Genomic DNA, 20,044 nt, shown 5'->3' on the forward strand with positions numbered 1-20,044 from the left:
AATTGCCTCATAGTATTGCTTTGATGACCCACTGAGAAAATTCTGTGAAACCAGTCCATAGACTGAGAAGCAGGGTAAAATTAATTTTCTCTGACCAGCTGCCACTTGCTCTGCCTCCTGTACAGTTGGCAGGGGCCACTAGACTCGAAGTAAGTGGACAGGAAGGAAAAGCACATGTCAGATGCCCAGGATGTCCCAGGGCCTTACCCTCCTCCTCTTCACTGCTTCCTGCAGGACCATCTAGGAGTTTTGAACGGCTGGTCAGCTTGTCACTGGTCGTGGCCATGGTGAGTAGAAAAGCATAGCCCAGAAATAAGGTCTTGTTGAGGGGCAAAGGCCCTCTCTGCTCTTCCAGGGTGGCAAGTTCACCCATGTTGTCTCCACTCTCACAAGGGCTCACAAACTCTCCCACTCCCACCGCACCTGGAAGCACAGGGGCACAACAGTTACTAGAGCGACACGGACCACTGCCTGGGCACGGGTCCTACCACCAAGCATGAGGTGGACAGGCAAGGGCTTGAATTTTTTGGAGCTATAAACCAAACACCATTCTTAAGATCAACAACCTAGGAGATGCTGACCTTATGTATTTAAATTTTACGTAGTTATGAAAACAATGTATAATGTTGTCATAAGTGAAAATCAACTAATATTGGTTTTATACAAATAAACCAAGTACTTCTGAGGTCATCTGAAGAAAGAATTGGCTCTAATACAAAGATTAGGTAAGAGTATAAATGTTTGGAAATCTTGTGCTCAGTGCTGATTTCCCCAATAGGTGGTATTTTGAAGTAACCTTAAAAATAAAGCAAGACAAAATAAAACCCCTGCTTTTATTACATGAAAGAGCTCCAGCAATTACTCCCACCCTGCCCAGGGCCTTCACCAGGATGGTGCATGGAATACTCGGCACTGAAGTATTCTTACACGTTGACAGAGCCACCTCCCAATAGCCTGCTTCAGTGACCCCAGTTTCCAGCACCTGCGGTTAGGAAGGTTAAGTGAATGGCCAGTCCAGGACTCCCAGAACACCCATGCTGGAGTGCCCCAATATGTCCTCAAGAAAACAGATACCTGACTTGGAGAAGCTGAATCGTAGGCTCATTAAGAAGCTAAGATGACAGACAGGGCATGTCTCCCTAAAATAAAACCAGCAGCAAGAGAATAGTCTGATATAGGATATATGAGCCTGGACTCTGAAGTCAGACTGCCTGAGTTTGAATTCTGGCTCTCTGTGTGTTACCTGGGGAAAGCTGGCCAACTTTTCTGTGCCTCAGATTCTTCCACTGGAAAACATTCTAGCACCTACACCCTCAGGAATTGTATGAGGAAATGTATATGAAGCACGGAGTCCCGTGCCTCTCATCCCTGAAACACAGATCACACAGCTCAGATACAGGCAAGAAAAGGAACTCTGGTGCCAGGACAGTGGACCAACCAATGAACATCAGTTTGCTAGACAGAGGGTTCTCCCTGTCTCTCCAGAAGCCACAGCAGCCGGGGCTGGGCCACGGACACAGTAAACAACAGGCGAATTACACCACTGTTCACAGGAAGCATGAGGGCTGGGAAGGGACTATCTGAGGAGAGCAGGGGAGATGCAGGCTGAGGAATAAGCTTTCAAGACAAAGTATGGGAAAGTCAGGGTCTTGAGTATAAGGGAGGGGGGAGCAGAACTTCCAGAAGTAGAAGACAGTGCCAAGTAAAGAAAGACATATTTTACCTAATTTGCATTTGCTTAAAAGTCAGTACTTTTCCTCCTAAAAACCTACATGGGAGTCAATGAGCGTTTGTGATTGAGACATGGCCTCTCTCTGCCCTTGCTAGGCTGATGGTAGATCTGGGGGGCTGGAAGAGCTGGATACAGTAAGCTGTCTCTGGGTACTACCTGTGGGCTTCTTCAGGACCCCAACTTTGAAGCCACATAGCAGCTGGCCCTATAGTCCACCATGGTCTCACAGAGACTGAGGCAGAAGGGCGCACTCACCGGGTTTCACAGTAGCAGACTTCCGGCCTCGCTTGGCAGGGGACCGTTCCTCTTCAGATACGATGAGTTTTCTTTTACCTGAGGGAGCTCCCACGGAGGCACGAGGGCTTTCGGTGACCTTGCGGGTAGGCGTTGTGCTGCTGCTGCTGCTGGAGGCAGTCGGGGTGGCTGGAGAGCTGATGTTACTACGTCGTTTCCGCTTCCCTTCCACCAAATTGTCTGATAGGATAAGCCAAATACTGGTCAACTCTCATGGTCTGAGGCCCTGAACTCCAAAAAGCTGGGCAGAATGACCAGCTACCACTGTGCCCTTTCCTCCACCTCCCGTGGGGGCAGGAACCTCTTGTTAAGGTCACCATATTTTGTTTTAGTCTTTACCAGAGGTAGGCAGCAAGGCCAGAGAACGACAACGTATCACCTTCTCATATGCCACACAGGAATCGAAGATTTTGGAAGCATTACCAATTGCTCTAGAAACCACTCCTCCCACCAAAAGCAAAATGGGGGCCAAAGGTCTTACCTAAGCTGATATCTGCGGCCTTGGTGAGGGGCGTTACTGCCTCATACGGGCCCAGGCCATACTGCTCCCTCAGTCTGTTTCCTTGCTCCAAGGACAGGATGACCGCCATTCGCTTATACCACTTCCTCTGACCTTCTTTTTCAATGCTATAGTACAGCTCTCCAGACTCCTTCCTGTGCCCTTTTACCACACCTGGGTGGGGAAAAGAAGGCTTGCTGCTGTTGTAGGCTCCTCAGCATCCACTCACCAGGCTCTGCAGAGCAGGTCTGAGTCGGGGAACCAGGAGCTCAAACAGTGGACCCAAGTTAGAACTTAAAATCCCAACTGTGAATCCCAGGCAACAATATTTAGGGTACAGACAACTACCCATGCATCCCTGAGTAGTTTCCACAACATGGGAAGTGTCTCAACAGGAGGAGGCCTTTAGTTATCAGGCTTCCTAGAGTCGGTCTCCATGAGCTGTTAGTGGGCCCAATGGTTCTGGAAGTGAAATGGCTTCTTAATGATCCCATTATGACTTACTAAGTCTGTTCTTCTTGGCTGTCTGAAAGCTAAGTGATAATTTTTGAGTTAAGTTGTAGGAGACATGAGATTTTGAGAGCATGTGCCTGTCCTTTGTTATGTACTAGAAACAGACACAAAGAACGGAAGAAAACAAACCCTGCTCCTCCTGCCTAATCTTCCGTCCCTGCTCCTGCTCCACTACAGAAAGCTCACCCCTTTGGGTGAGGAGGAACATAAATGTGGGGGACAGAAGGAAGCTGGGCTGGGATTCTGGAGGCCCCAGCCTACACCTGACTCTGCCCCCCATGTAAAAGGTACACTCCGTCCCCGCTATCCACCGTGAACAGTTCACACGGACACAAAGTAAACACGGGGCATTAATCGGAACACTTTTTCAGTCCTATAAACAAGGTTCTCCCATTAGCCGACACGGGAACGGAAGGCTAGCGAGCACCAGAGAGCGCGCCGCCGTGGAAACACAGGGAAGACAGGCCTTGGCTCTCCTTATCCCCGCCACACTATCCTCCTCTCTCCCTCACGGACGCATCTCCTACCTTAACTCACTACTGCCAGGCCAAATACAAACCCCCTCAAAAGCACAAGGCACCGAGGCCAACAAGGTACTTCCTACCGTGGACTAAACTCCCATGCGGCGCTACCGGAAAGAGAAGCAATCTAGTGTTGACACTAACGGCCCCAATGAATGAGACACAATCCCCACCCGTTGCTGCCCATGAGCCCCTCTGCACAGAGGTGTCTGACTTCAGAGGGCCCAACGGGGACCTCCGAGAGAGGCTTTATCCCTGAAACATCAAATGCATTTGATACAAACCAAGTCACGAGCCATAAAAGACATCCATTCATGTGCTGCTAAGTTTTCCAGAACTACAAGGTGAAATGGCCCATTTAACAAATAATAGGGTACCCAAAAGATGTCTTTAAATGACAAACTCAATATAAACGTGTCTCCAGATGAGTTCACTAAAACGCAATGTCATCAGAGAACTACAGCACGTGTAACAATCACAGGAAATCCCTCGCCATCCACCGTGAACGGGCTACTTCAAAAAAAAGTGGGGGAAGAAGGGGTTGGGGGGTGTGGGGGGGAGCACGTCATTCTACAAACCAAAATGATGGGCATCAATCTCACAAACACGGCACTAGCAACTTCCTAAGCAAAATTATTTCAATATAGCTTCCTAGCTGGTTTCCATCAAGGCAGGCAGTACAAGACACTGGTGAAAGAAGAGACTGGAAAGGGAGAACACTGACTTTACAGCAGAGAAAGCTGGCACACATCACCTTAACCTGCGCACCAGTCATGCGCTGTGCGTGTTTACACACCCGCCTCCCCTTACAACGGTTTTGAAAGGTGCTTCACCTCCGTAGCTTGCTTTTGAAAACCCATAACTCCAGTTTAATCAGGACAAACCATGAGACAAACCGAATGAAGGAACATTCTACAAAATACCTGACCAGTACGCCTCAAAACTGTCAAGGTCGTGAAAAACAAGAAAGATTCAGAAGCGGCCACAGATCAGATCAAGGGACATATGAGGACTAACAGCAGGGGGTAAGCCTGGACTGTGTCCTGGAACAGGAACAGGGCACGGCTGGTGAACTCCAAATAATGCCCACAGTTTAGTTAAGAGTAACGAGCCACAAACATCTCATGTTAACGTGTTAGCTGGAAAGCTGGGTGAGGCCTATATAGGAACTCAGTACTCTGCAATTTTGCTGTAAATAAAAAATATTTCAAAATTAGAAGTTCATTCAAAAACAAAGAACAAAAAATAAAAAAGCCAGTGGTTGAGTCACCAGTGTTGACGGAATGGAATCTGTGACTGTAGAGACCAGAAAAGTAATCAGGCTGGAGTGGGGCTTTTGGGAACTCCTGACCGGAGAGGGCTGCCCAGGGCAGTCAGTATCTGGCCTCTGCCGCCGTCATTACCTGCGCTGAAATACTCGTCCTCCGAGAGCGCCGTCACTTCCGTATCCAGCGGGATGGGGTCACACAGCAGAATGTCTTTGCCCAACACGTCACACTCATACCCGTCATCAAAGAGCAACTTGTACTTCCCGGCGCCGACATCTCGTGTGATTTTCCCAGAGTAAAAATAGCCATTGGAGGACCACTTGGCTACAACACGGAGCCCCACGAAGCTGTTCCCTGGCGAGGAGGCATCTAAGCCATCGGAAGGGCCCGCAGCAGCCTGAAAGGGAATCTCTGGAGAGTCGCTTCGACGCACAACACTAGAGCTCATGTCTGCTCGTTTGGTGGAGTCGGGCACTCGGGGCGTGATACGGGTGAAGGATTTATCGTCTGGCGACATACTGGATGAGATGTCCTCCACGCCCAAGGGGCCGGGCACAGTTGTCTCTCTACAGAGAGAGGAGAGACAGGAGAAGGCAGTGAGACTAGGAAGAGAGAAGTACTTGTCTACCGATTTCCCCACTCCTTCAGCCCATTCTTTGATAACCCCAAGACAGGCAGAGGCCTGGTCGCTCAGTGGCCTCACTGTGCTCCCTGCCCACTCCCCAGTCACGTGGGCCCCTCTTCTCCCTCCTGACACCCCACATACTCTGAATTCCCCTCTTTTCTCTACTCCCTTTTTTTCTAACAAGTCACAGGCTAAGTGTATCTCACACTACCCGGGTACCTGGTTCCAGTGGTCCGAGAAGGTGGGCGGCCCCTTCGCCCGCGCCCACGAGGCGTGACTGGAGCCTTCCCTCCCTGTCTGATGCCAAGGCCTGCATCACCATCCTCCTCACACACTGGCGCCCCTGTCTGACTGACCCCTTTTCTAGGACTAGAGAATGAAGATAGGTTAGTCTGACAGCACCTGCCACTGAATCCTTTCTTCTCCCCTTGGCCCTCAGGTGAACATGTGCTCGGCCTCTAGGGCAACAGGAAGTTGGCCCACATACCCCCATCACTATCAGTCGGGGAGTGGGGAGTACAGGACAGTAGTAAAGGACACCCTCCCCTTGGGGTGTCTAGTCCCTCCTGACCAAGCTCCCTACTGCTGCTGTCAGAGACAGCACACCCATTTCTGCCCTGCCATTTCTTCAACTTCAGGCTCTGAACACCTGCAAAGGATAACAAAAAGCTAAGGGATGTGTCAACTTGGGGGCCACCACCTCAAACTCTCCGTATTCCAAACCAAAAAAGACTGCAGAAAATGGAGGTGGCAAGAGTTTGTGCCAGCATCCTCAGAGTCCCCCACCTGTTTTGCAACATTTTCTGAGAGTTCTTTCCCAGTGAAGCCTAGCTCGCACCGGACTCTACCCGAACTCTCATGCAAACCCAAAATAGAGGAACAAAAGGGGAGGAAGAGGAGTTGACTCATCCCAGATGGAGGATGGGGGGGTTTCCCATTACTCCCCTTTCCTGTGATATAAAAATGTCAGCAACCCTTCCCCTGCTGTGGCTCTCTCTCTGGAGACCCTGTCTGCACCTCAGTTTTCCTGGGCCTCCTCGGGAGCTGGGCAAGGCAAAATCTGCGGGTTCTGTCCCGCTGGTTTTCCCTTTGACTGGTCCGGCTCCTCTCCCTGAGCTGCCACTGCTGTGCATGGTTGACGGACTCGTCCCACTTGACGTGCGGTGTAAGCTGGATGCCTTGGAGGAGAAGGAGCTGATATCCCCCAGGTCACCTGAGGAGCCCCCAGTCTGTGAAGGGGAAACTTCAGTTTCACACTCCTGACACTCTACAATTGGCTCTTCAGTCTCCTGCAAGGAAAAAATGGATACAAAAGCTAAAGGACACCACAATAACATAATGTTAATGTGACGGTGGAAAAATCCTGGAGATAGCAAGAAATTACAGTTCAGAACAGTAGGACTCAAGAGGAAATTTTCTGGAACAACGGAAATTTCTCTATCTTGTTTGAGCAGTGGGTATATATAAGTGTAAAAGCCAATGGAATTAAACATTTGTGATCAGTGCATTCTACTCAGAATATATTGTATCTCAAGAAAGAAAGAAAAGTGGTCTTGACTGAATTAAAAAATGACTTCTATCATGAACTAAATTATCTTTTTTTTTTTCGACAAGTTCACAACTTTGGCTAATGAGTAACCAGCAAGGATTCTTTTTTTTTTTTTTTTTTAATAGAGGCATGTTTTATTTATTTATTTGTTTGTTTTTGTTTATACAAGCACTGGGTAGAGTCAGAAGCGCGGGAGGGTGAGAGAATTCACCAGAGCCAGAGCGGGGAGCAGAGCAGGCAGAAGGACCGAAGTACACTGCTGAGGGGAGCAGTGGGCGGCAGGAGAGGTCTGCGCGCCATGTGGGACCCTCCTCAGGTGGCCGGGGAGCAGCCGGGGATCGAACCAGCGCCGCAGAGGTCGCCGGCAGCTTCGCAACCCAGCGCTCAACCACTGCGCCACCGGGGAGGCCCAGTAACCAGCAAGGATTCTAACCCTGAGGACAGAAGTAACTCCTGTCTGAGAGAAGACAGCTAAGGAAGAAGGTAGATTAGAGGAGGAAGTGAGTGGTTAGGAGTCCTTCTGGGTGTCTGACTAGCAGTAGATAACATTAAATGTTTGAGATTCGGTATTTTACATTACCTTTCAACAAGTGCTCAAGGAAATAAAAATTACAGACTATAATCATGACTTCTGTTTAGAAAAATGAAGACTAAAAAGGTTAAAATCAAAATATTCAATTTTTCATATCTAGAAAGGACAGGATGTCAGACTGAGTGTATCCCACACGCACACATACTTTGATGGATGGGCAGCAGTTGACTGGACCTGTTTTAAGCAGCTTATCACGCTAAATCCCAGGTTTTTAATTCTAGGACTAATCAGCAATGTCTTCTGTGGACACAAGGCTAAGAAATTATAGCACAGGTACTATACATTTGCCTTCTTGCTCTAGACCATTCATGCAATATTATGCTAAGCGTCAGAAGATTATGTGGAAGTATAAGGTAGGCTCTTTCCAAGGAAGAGTTTACAATCCCTCTGGGGAATCTGCAATACACATTTAAATAATGCCATAAGATGCTTAAATGAGGGCCTCCCTAGTCGCGCAAGGGGTTAAGATGCAACCTATGAAGCTATCCGCAGCTACTGCAGCACGAGTTCGATCCCCAGCCAGGGAGCTGCCCACATGGTGCAGCAGACCTCTCCTGACTCGCCCGCTGCTCCCCTCAGCTGTGTATTTCAGTAGATCCTCCTGTTTTGCTTCCCACTCTGTCTCTGGTGAATCCTCTCACCTCTCCCCACACCTCTGGCCTATACCCCAGTTCTTGTATGCATAAATAAATAAATCTTAAAAAAAAAAAAAGATGTTTAAATGATTATTTTCTGGCCACTTCCTTCTTGAAACTCTCTCCCTCTAGAATCCATAAAATTTCCTTTCATTTTACCGCTTCAGGTACTTCTATTCATGCTTTTTGCGGGGTTCCTTTCTTTGCCTTTTCCGTTAAAATTGCTATTACCCAGCTGTTTTCTCGTTCCTTTTCTCACTCTTCTAAGCTCCCCCTGTCCAGTCTTCCTAGACTCATCCCTGCCTGTCTACCAGTAATACACTGACGACTCAGCTCCAAATTCTCAAATATAGAAACCTACTAAACTCTGCCCCTGGATGACTCAGACACCTGAAATTTAACCCATCCAATCTGTCAACCTCTCTTCATTTCCTTGCCTTCAATGAATGAACCAGATATCCCAATACATCTCACATCCCCTGCAGATCTCTCCAGCAGAGACTCATTTTTTTTTTTTTTTCCCAAACAAACCTCAATTCAAGAGTTTGAAGGGAGAGGCCTCCTTGCTCCCAATGCCATTAACAGAGCATTTTCTCTCACCGCTTCTGGCTCCTACCAAGCCACCACTTGACTGCAAACTTTTCCTCTCCCTGTTCCTTGTTGTCACTCACGAATAGCTCCCTCTAATCCATGAAGACTTTAACTCTTACTGCCTCCCTTTCCTCCCCACTCCCACTCTGTCATCATTTTCTGTGGCTAATTTCCATCAGCTGTCCCATCCAGATGACCCCAAGCGTCCAGATCTGCTTATCACCAGTAACTCTTTTCTCTTCTCTACCTCAGCCATCTGTTTCCAGGGTCATTACCAGAAATTGCACCACTTCCCAAATCTTCATCATTAACATGCTATTCTCCAACCACCCAACTTGTTTGCACCAGCTGGACCCAAACCAACATAACCTGCCAAAGTCACTAAAAACGGGTGTTAAGAGGCAAAAATTTCAGCCAATTCCTTTTCTTGGCTGTAGCAAAAGGACAGGGGGTCAAGACTTGCCTAAAAGGTGGTTGAAGAATTGGCCCAAAGAACAGTTAACAGCTATACTGGCTTTTACAACTGTCGAAGCAGTTGTTCTTATAATGACATAGACCCAGGCTTCAATTTGGCCTGTTATGATCTTTTTAATATATTGCTTACTTGCTCTGTGTTTCCTCTGCTAAACTACAGAAGCCATTAAGACAGCGATTGTAACCATTATCTTTCCTGCCTGTATCCTGACTAGAATCTAGCATAGTGCCTGCCACAGAAGAGGCCCTCAGTAAATATTGACCGAATGAAAGATCTACTTTCTCAAGCCAGTGTGCTATTTCTATTCCCTATAGTATATCATACACCATCTATCCAGCTGCCCAATAAAAAGCCCAGGCATTATTAAGACTCCTCCCTTTCCCTTAATTCCCACCCTCAGCAACTCATCAGTCTATTAATTTCACCCTCTATAGATTTCTTGTTTTCACTTTCTACATTTCAGTTACCCGTGGTTAACTGGGGTCTAAATCATTATGTACAACAGGATTTTTGAGAGACTGACCATATTCACCTAAGTTTTATTATAGTGTAATTGTTCCACCTTATTATATTTATTGTTGTCAACCTCTTCCTCCAAAAATTTATAAATTAAACTTTATAATAGATCTGTGTGTAAAGAGAAAAACAGTACAAATACTCTCCGAAGTTTCAGGCATCCAGTGGGGTTCTTGGAATGATAGTATCCCTCAAGAAGAAGGGAAGTCCTGTATTTCTCTCCTGTCGATCCCCACTGCCACCATGCTGAGCTGACACACGTTACCTCTAAACTAAACTATGACTAAACTATGCCTCTATCCTCAACCCACTTCAACTCTTGTTGCACTGCTGCCTGTCTGACCTCTCCAACATGCAAATCTGAGCGTGTCGCTCCTTTCCCCAAAATTCTTCAAGGACTCTTTTTAACACAGAAGATAAAAATCTAAACTCTTTTCTGTGGCATGCGAAGTCTTAAGTTCCTGGCCCTTACCAATCTTGAAAGCACCACCTCACCTGTCACACCCTTCCATTCTTGTTTGAACTTCTAAATAGTCATGAAGCAGCCACAGTGTCTACAAATGTAACTTTCCATTTTACCTGCAATGCCCTTCTCACCTTCCCTTCAATGTCTCCTTCTCCTGCCTCACATCTTCTGTGGGGCCTTTTAGCCTCCTCTGGGTGGCTTAGCAGGCTCCAGTCCCTGTTTCTAACACATCTCCTCGTGCCTCTACTGCAGCAACCAGCAAGTTCTGGAATCAGAGCATGTCCTGTGTAAGCTTGAGAACAGGATAACTGTCTTTTTATCTTCATGGTCCCAGTGCTGGCCATGATGTTAGGAACACAGTAAAAAAGAATCACTGGTAAACAGATGCATAAAATCTTTAAAAGATGATAAACAAGAAAGAAGCAAAGTTTCCGGAGTCCTCTGACGTCACCGTGTCTACCTTCACACCCTCACACACCTCTATGCCACCTGCCTAGACAGTTCCTTCTTATGTCTCTCTCTTTCTGGATCTGCTCACCAGTCCTTCCACCTGTAATGCTGTCTTCCCTTATATTCCAAATATCTAACCTGTCAGTGTTCAACTCAAATGCTTTCTAACCCTCATCCAGAAACACTGCATGGATGGCGCTGGAAGGGATCATGCTCAGCGAAATAAGCCAGAAAGAAAAAGAAAAACACCAGATGGTCTCACTCATAGCAGGAATTTAGAAAACCTGAATAAGGGACCAGGAAAAAGACTAATTATAATAAAGTAAAAATTAAAATCAACAAGCAACTATAAACCAGAGACACGCTATGGGGAGGTGGGGGGAGAGGGGAGGAGGGAGCAGGATGAAAACAAGGAGGGTGGGAACTGAATGGGGACCATAACCATGACGAAATGCATGCATGTGCAAAAATGAAAAATGATGTAAAAACATATATAAAATTTAAAAATAAGTAATAAATTTTTAAAAGACCAAAAAAAAAAAAAAAAGAAAATTCTCTATAGATGAATTTCTTCCATCTTTGAACTATGCTATGTGCCTCTCTTTTGGCACACATCACTTTCTCTTGAGAGGGTGCATACTGGAGTGGTTAAGAACGCAGGCTCTGGGACTAGACTGCCTGTTTATTAACTATGTAATCTCAAGTTATTTTAACTTGCTATGCCTCTTTTTCCTCATCTGCAAAATAAAATAATAGTATCTACCTCACAGCATGGTTGTGAGGATTAATTAAGTCACTTACAGTCCTTATGACAATGTCTGGCATACAGCTAGTGCTCAATGTCATTTACTATTTATTTAATTATCACAGAATTTTCCAAACTATGTTCCAGAGAAGAATAACAAATATTACTTTAAAAGTCAGTTTAGCTCTCTCCACCGGACCGCCGCCGCGCCGCCATCATGGACACCAGCATGTTGGCGAGGGTGTGGAGAAAAAGGAACTCTCCTGCACTGCTGGTGGGAGTGCAAACTGGTCCAACCACTATGGAGAGCTGTGTGGAGATTTCTGGACCTACTAAACATAGAGCTTCCATATGATCCAGCAATTCCACGCCTAGGTATTTACCCAAAGGACACAGAAACATCAATTCCAAAGAGCACCGGCACCCCTATGTTTATAGCAGCACTGTTTACAATAGCTAAGCTTTGGAAACAACCCAAATGCCCAAAAATAGATGACTGGATCAAGAAGATGTGGTCCATATACACCATGGAATATTACTCAGCATTCAAAAAAGATAAACACATGCAATTTGCAGCAACATGGATGGCACTGGAAGGGATCATGCTCAGCGAAATAAGCCAGAAAGAAAAAGAAAAATACCGGATGGTCTCACTCATAGCAGGAATCTAGAAAACTTAAATAAGGGACCAGGAAAATGAATAACTATAAGAAAGTGAAAATCAAAATCAACAAAAAACTATGAACCAGAGACACTTTTTGGGGGATGGGGGGGGGGAGGGGAGGGATTGGGGTCAAAATGGGGGGTTGCAATTGTATGGGGAATATAAAAATAAAATTTATTATTTTTAAAAAAAAATAATAAGGGGGGGGTGCAATTGTATGGGGAATATAACCAAAATGAAAATGCATACATTGTGCAACGATGAAAAAAGATGTAAGAATTATATGAAATAAAATATTTAAATAAAAAAAACCCAAAAAAAAAAAAAGTCAGTTTAGGAAACAGTACTAGTAAACAATAAAATAGACGTTTTTACTATAGGACTTCTTAGAGCCTTTACTATAAAGGCACTGTGAATTGACATTTGGGAGGGAGGGCTTTATAGCAGTTGGTGTTTCTCAAACTTATTTATGACCACAGAACATGTTCCTTCCCTGAGGTTATCTAGCAGGCCTGGTAGTTCCAGAAATATACTTTAGAAAGCATCATATGAAATAGTAAATGAAGTAATATGTCTTTATATAGTACCTGTCACTATAATAGTCAGAAAATTTTCTCTCAAATTTTTTTTCTAAGTTGCTAAATTGTAATTTTCCAAAGCAACAATAATACTGAAAAAAAATCCCACCAACATCAAACTGAAGATAAATCAATATTTTAAAAGAAATTTTTCTGGGATTTGGTGTACAATAAAGATTACAAGACAATTGTTCAAATTAATGTCATGTTTTCTGATACAAGATCCACCAGTGGCCCATTAATGAACCATAACAATTATGTCCCCCTTAATAAAACGATACACCAGAGTTTCTCTCTGAATACCACTTCCCATGTGGCTAGATGGCAGAATGAAGGAAACAGTCATGCTTCTTCAGCAATTAATAAAATGGTTCCCAGATATTGATAAATCAAGACGTGTCAGATTCTTTAATTCTATAAAATCCATCTCAGCCAGTATTAAATCTAAGTAAAAATCTACATGATATTGTCCAATATAAATATCAACAAACACAATATTGTGTTGACACAGGGAATGAGTCCATGATGAAGCCGACAAAGAAATAAAGATGTGTCTCTTACCCACAGGTTGATCCATAACCACAAACAGATGGAGACCAAGAAAGAACACAATGAGTAAATGTGAAAACGTGAGAAAATGATGAGAAAACACATGCAGCTAAGCTAAACTTTGAGTTCCCAAACACTGAATACATAAAATCTCTATACATGAACGAAATTTACCAATCTTCTTCTTGTAAAAGATAAGCATGATGGGACTAGTTAAATAAGTGACCAAAGACCATATGGCAAACCAATGGTGGAAAAAACCAGACTATTTTTCCAGTAAAAAGATGAAGGAAAACAGTGTTAAGCAGCTGGTGACGCAGTAAAGGCCAGGACAGGGGGTGAAGGCGGGTAGGTGCTGGAAGTAGAGCGCTATGGTAATTTTTCTATCGAAAGAAATTTGCCACACAGATCCAGAGCATGTATTACCTCAGTTACTTTTCTTTCTACTTCTGTTCCATCCACATAATACACATCTGTAATGACACGAGTGACAAGGGTGCGAACCTCACGGATTGTTCTCATGTGGCGATGCAAGACATGGCCGTGTGGCGGCTGAGGCATCTCAAACTCTTCCTCTCCCTGTGACAAAAGATACAGAAACACAGGCATGAGTCTCAGCGTGGACTGGCGCTATCCCAGATCAACTTCTTTATCATAAGCATTGCTCAGAATTTCTAGAAATCTAATTTGATGGAATTTTCAAGCTGCACTGTTTTTTATTCACCTATAAATAAAATATGGAACAGCTGTGTAGCCAGAGACTAGGAAGAATTTATAGCAGTATCACCCAAAATGACCTTTTGTCTAAATCAAAGTCGTAACATCTAGCACTTAAATCCAGGATATTTAACTGAAATTTTGCCTCCCAAAAGAACATTATTTTTCGATTTTATCTTTCTGGATTTTGATGCTGACTTGTCCACCAGTACACAAGTTAATACTTGAGACACAGCTCTTTAGATAAAAGGAAAGTATTCTTTCAAAACTTTATATAGCCAAAATGATGTAACTGCTAATCTCAGTGCAATCTGTTCTTCCTGCATTAAATGATAGTTTCCTTACACCTGAGAAAAGCTACACTAATTTCCCCTAGAATATAAAATATTTAATCTATTCCAGAAGAAAGATTATAGTTAAAGAGCTGAGCTAGTGTCCAAAACCAGAAAACTGGGATTTTCCATCTAGTTGTACCATAAAGAATAATCAGTTAAGTAGTTACATTTTCATGACTGTGACATACATATTTCCCCCTAACACCTACAGCACCTTTATCCACATCCATGCCCACCCCACCACCCCAACAGCTCTGTAATTCTGAGGAAATGCAGCTCCTTCTCCCACCTGACTTCCCTTGTGCCAGACTGATTTTACTTGAAGCAGTGAGCGTCACAGAGCGCAAATTGTTCAAAAGAATTATATGTACTTCCCCAATAATGGTGATACTGGGTTTCCTGACAATGTAGTAGTAATTTACCTGAAGTTTTCAATAATTTACCTGAAAAAGTCCTACTCCAACTCCATCTTAAAGGTGAAATATCTACTAAAGAGGAAATATTTAGCTATGCAAATAAGTCAAAAGCATGAAAATTTATTCAACCAATTTCCTAAAATACTTCCACAAAGATATAACCCTGGTTAATAAATGTCACGCCTCAATCCTCAGGGTGCTTCTGCATCAGAATGAAAACAACCTAGACCGCCTACCTGCATACACAGAGCTGGATCATTGGGGGTCTAAGAGATTTCAGTGCTTTTTGTGTCCCTGAAATGTAGCCAAGAAGCATCCCTATATTACAATAGTCAGCAAATGATCACTTCAAGAGGCATTTGCATAACCATGTCTGACAACACGCAAGGAGAGAGAGGAAAAGGGGCAGATAAGCTGTGCTTACTCTCTTTAAATAGTGTTCGAAAGAGCTTTCTGTAAAGGCACGTAACTTGAGGATTTTGTCATTATTAGAAAAGGTAACAAAACTATAATAAAACCATGCTTTTCCTCCACAGAAAACCTGGTTCCAGGTCCACATGATACAATGAGTAAAAATTTAAGGCATGTCAAAGGTAGGTGGTCTATACTTTTCGCCCAACACTAGCCTGAGTCCTACCCAGATTGCAGGGGATATAAAAGCAACTGAGACTTGGAAAATTTCCACACAGCCTTCCTCATTTCTTAACGATTCCTCAAAAGCTGGCACACTAATTCCAATTTGTTCCTGTACCCACCGTATCTATTTTTATTGTGGGAAACTATACATAAAAATTACCACTTTGTTTTTAAATACACATGCAGTTTTATGTTAGGTACACTCACGCTGTTGTACAAGCATCACCATACCCACCTCCAGAACATTTTCATCTTTCCCAATTGAAACCTGTACCCATTCACCATCTATATTTTTCTAACACCTTTCTTTTCTTAGCAGCAGCAATTCAATGTGTTATTTCACTCTGCATGTCGCAGCAGTCATAGACTATCAGTAGTGGTTCTGGAGGTGACAGCAGTACTATTCTTATTTAAAATAAGTGGTAGCAGCAGTCAACATATATTGAAACTTACTATGTGTCACGCTCAGTGCTGAGGGCTTTACATGCCTCTACTCACTTAATCCTCATGATGACCAAGTGCTACGTACCTTAACTAGGCCTGATGATGATAGGAACAGGGATTTCCTATTTTACAGAGGGAGAATATTAAGAAGTAAAGGAAAAATATAATCTAGTGGTTCCCACATGACTGCTACCTTTAAGATCAAGCTAAAGTGTTTTCATAAAGGCAGAGAAACCAAATATTATTTGACATAATGCAAAATTAAGGGTGAAAATAGCAAAGCACAACAGAACCCAATATTCTATAGCCCCTGTATCTTAAAGGCCGTGCTATTTTGAATCTGTGAAAATAGGTAAGCTCAGACTGGAAAAACAGTATTTTTGGAATTCCTGGAGAAGCATGGATAAACAGAGTATAAGACTACACAGGCCATGATTTAAAAAGTAGAAAAGCAACATAACATAACGAAAAGAATACCAACAGATCTGAAGTGAAATGTGCCAAGTTTAAATTTCAGTTCTACCACCTACTAATGGCAAAATCTTGGATAAGTTACTTAATCTCTCTTCAGCTTGGCTTCTTTACCAGTGAAAAGGGACTAATAGCAACCTCATGGGCGTCTTGAGTACAAAACTACAGGTGTTCAATAAATTGGAACTACATCACATTTTTACAAAAACAAACAACTTGGACCATCAGAATGAAAAGTGCCATCATGAGTGAAGCTTTCCTAGGCCAATCCCAAGTGAAAATAACCTACTGGAGCCACGTCACCACTATTAATAACCCAGATTTTCCCTGCCACGGATCCCGATGACATTTTACTCGTTCTTACCCTCTGACCTATTCTACCTATACTAGTACCTACACTTCTATACTCCATTCCCAAGAACTTTTTCTTCCTCCAGCCTCATTTTCATCAGCTCCAATCCTTTTTCCTACCCATTATGTCTACTCTTAGCCTCTTGCTGCAGTCTCTAGTCATGAAGGGACTTTTCCCCATCTCTCTATTCCTGTTATTGTTCTGTTAGCCATACTAGAGAGGCTATCCTTTATGCATCTTCCTTCTACTCTTTCCTTCCTCACTTTCTAATCTCTCAATTCCTGGGAACCACAGTGAAGTAGAGAAGCAATTAGTTTTAATAATTATAATCTGGGCCCCTCTGGTGGCGCAAGGGGTTAAGCACAGCCTATGAAGCAATCCTCAGCCTCTGCAGCATGAGTTCAATCCCTAGCCGGCCAGGGAGCAACCCACATAGTGCAGCAGACCTCTCCTGTCTCACTCACTGCTCCCCTCAGCAGTGATTTCAGTCAGTCTGCCTGTTCTGTTCCCCGCTCTGCCTCTGGTGAATCCTCTCACCCCCTACATCTCTGGCCAGTACCTCAGCTCTTGTATGCATAAATAAATAAATCTTTAAAAATAATAATCATAATCTAATGATTACAATGGAGGGTGAAAATGGGCAGAAGGAAGAGACTGGCCACAGAAGGACACTATAAGGCCCAGACTTTATTTCTGGCTTTCTTTTCCAGTAGAAACCTATTTCACAAGCTCTTAGAACTATTTCATCTTCCCTGAAAACTATCATTGAATACAGCTACTCATAATTTTTAACTACTCTACCTCTACTGTAGATAAATTATTTATCTTTTATCCACTGGTCTGTGTAGCAGTTAAGAATTATCAGTAGGAAGAAGTACCACAAGTTAAAGTCTTTCGGACTCCAGAAAGTAAAAAACAGGGCCTCTATACATTCTCTCACCTGGCTATGGAGCGACTCTGTATCATCCCCAGGAGCACTGACTGGTTTCTCACCACTTCCCCTCTCAGTCTGAACTATGGCATCTTGTTTTCCAGAGTTCTGGTCCACTGTGCTGGTCCCCTGTTCACACACATTCTTTACAGTCTGGGTTGCTGCTGAAACAGTTTCTGGGACCCACAGGGAATGCTCTATGGTCTGAATTCCAATGTTATTCTGGCTGGGCCTTTCAATCAAGGCCTTACTAGGTTTTTCCCCATTGGTATTCCGTCCTTTTTTCTGGCCTTTTAGCACATCTGTCTCCATTACTTCCCCTTGAGGACTGGATGGTCCCTCTGTGGCTATGTGCTGGGAGGTAGGAAAGGCAGGGTCCTTGACAGGACTACTGGGCTTCACAGACTGCTGACTTTGTCTGGTCCTTTGGTCACCTTCCAAGGTTTCCTTCTCCTCTTCTCTAGTACTTGGAAAATGGAGCAAGTTCCCCCTGAAAATTAACCATACAAAGAAATCATTTCAGGTGAGGATATGTGTGTTGTGAATGTGTGTATAGTGGCAAGAGGGAACTGTGGCAAGGGGAAGAAGGAGGCTGAGCAAATCACCTTATGAGGTTCCTCATTATTTCACTGTGATAAAATAATACATAGTACTATTCCACCAGGATGATAAAAAAAGTCATAAACCAGTAGCTATGAACTTTGAAAACTTGACACAAGAAAATAAGGTAAACAAAGATGGAAAGTCACTGTTGAAATCATAGACAATGAAGGTAGCTAAAGAATGTACTTCAATTAGGTCAAGATGTCTCATTTGGATTTATGAATGATTCTAACATTCTAGATACAGTTCATGCTCTCTTGACCAAAAAAAAATTTTTTTTTTGAGGGGGGTGGGGGGAGTCCTGTCTGTAAAGGACAGAGTTGGAGGGAAGATCCCAGTTTGCTGACTATACTGCAGTAGCTACAACTACCGTTTCAGAATGAACTGGTTCCTTAAAGACAGTTCTCAAGACCCTTTCTACTTATCTTCCTTAGTCTTCCCATTTGGCTATCAGAGAGATTTGTTCAGGTATCCCACAAGCATCTGAAGACTGTCTCCTACAAATCAGATACCATGAAACTCTGAGGTGCCTGGGGGCTTTCTGAAATGTCCTTAATAAAAAGGCCTAGATTAACTCTAAGCAGATTACACAGAAAGTCTGACATTCATGTCTTATTGTCTTTACACTTAAAACATCTAACACAGGGTTTAATATAAAATAAGTGCATAATGTACTTGGAACAAGAGAGTTAATGTTCTCTCAACTAACTGTAAAAATCTATACTCAAATTAAATAAATTCATTATACAAGTGACAAATTCATGTGGAAAACACCCATAACTTGTAACATTTTACTAAATTACAAGTGCAATGAGTCAGTGAATTACAAAGAATGCATTTTCAGGTTATAATTAATGTGTAACAGCCACAATACAGACAAAAAAGGAATCCATTCTGAACTGACAATGGTAAGACCACATATGGGATATGTTTTAGTTTAAGGTGTCATATTTTACAAGGCATAATCTGAGATATCCAAGAGGTAACACCCAGGATGATAATGGCCCTAGAAATCATGTCATGTTGCTTCAAGTGTTTGGTGAGAGAAAATGAGCCAGTCATTGAGACAGAGAATGCTGTCTCCTTCTTGGGAGGAGTGCCCACCCTTAGAAGGTGAACTGACCTGGGTATACAGAAAAAAGAAAGCATCACGAACTCTTCAGGGTTTGTTCTAGTCTGGTTCTTGAAGGAAGAGAAAAGGGAACGTTTCTGATGTTTCAATCTTGTTTAGCTCAGCTTATTAAAACAGGAGGTCAAAAAAGGATCTAGAATAGAGTTCTGGATGAAAAGAACTGGTATACATTTGGTTGTTCCTGTCAGAACCTCAAGTTAATGAGGATATATGGTCTATAAAGAGGAGGTAAGAGTAAGATCACAAGGAGACAGGTAAGTATAAATCTCTGGTGGGGTTTATAAGTGATTGTGTATATAAAGCACTTAGCTAGGTACATAGCAGGTAATAAATATTATTTGTGTAAGACAAAGCAAACAAGGAAACTCAATTCATCTTCTATGAACAGAATACTCATGTTTGAATACTGAAGACATCTAACACATCAACAGCTGAACAACAATGAAAGTGAGTCAAACCCTAAAAGGGACAGCACTTGATTAATCAAGAACTCAATTACCATGTTCCCTACCCTTAAACAAGCTTACATATTTTACCTGTTTATTCAGAGTAAAACTTCTAGATAAAATTTCATTTGCTTGGTTTTATATTGGACTTTTTATTCCCTAAATTGACAAATACCAGGCTGCTCCCAAGATCAGAGTAATTCTGAACGAACCTCTGTTTAAAGACCAAAGATGTCCATCCCATTGCAACACTAGCAATATTCAGCAGAATCCTATCAACTGTCAGAATTTTGGTCTTT

The 20,044-nt window shown here is 43.3% G+C and overlaps 1 protein-coding gene across 6 annotated transcripts in view; it reads right to left on the minus strand.

Moving 5' to 3' along the window:
• TP53BP1 (tumor protein p53 binding protein 1) overlaps positions 1-20,044 on the minus strand; it is a 115,370-nt gene that overhangs the window by 8,456 nt on the left and 86,870 nt on the right. For 5 of the 6 annotated variants that reach the window (XM_054701048.1, XM_054701055.1, XM_054701054.1 and 2 more), the window contains 8 exons: positions 17,574-18,054; positions 13,689-13,841; positions 6,470-6,741; positions 5,672-5,821; positions 4,963-5,393; positions 2,508-2,699; positions 1,988-2,206; positions 208-423 (listed from right to left, as the gene is read on the minus strand). In XM_054701048.1, the coding sequence (XP_054557023.1) occupies positions 208-423; positions 1,988-2,206; positions 2,508-2,699; positions 4,963-5,393; positions 5,672-5,821; positions 6,470-6,741; positions 13,689-13,841; positions 17,574-18,054 (2,114 nt within the window). The remainder of the gene's footprint in view (positions 1-207; positions 424-1,987; positions 2,207-2,507; positions 2,700-4,962; positions 5,394-5,671; positions 5,822-6,469; positions 6,742-13,688; positions 13,842-17,573; positions 18,055-20,044) is intronic. The other variant, XM_037502341.2, reaches the window with a different exon arrangement.

This window comes from Talpa occidentalis, unplaced genomic scaffold (assembly GCF_014898055.3).
Source record: "Talpa occidentalis isolate TD23 unplaced genomic scaffold, MPIMG_talOcc4v2.1 talOcc4.11, whole genome shotgun sequence".
Taxonomy (NCBI): Eukaryota; Metazoa; Chordata; class Mammalia; order Eulipotyphla; family Talpidae; genus Talpa; species Talpa occidentalis.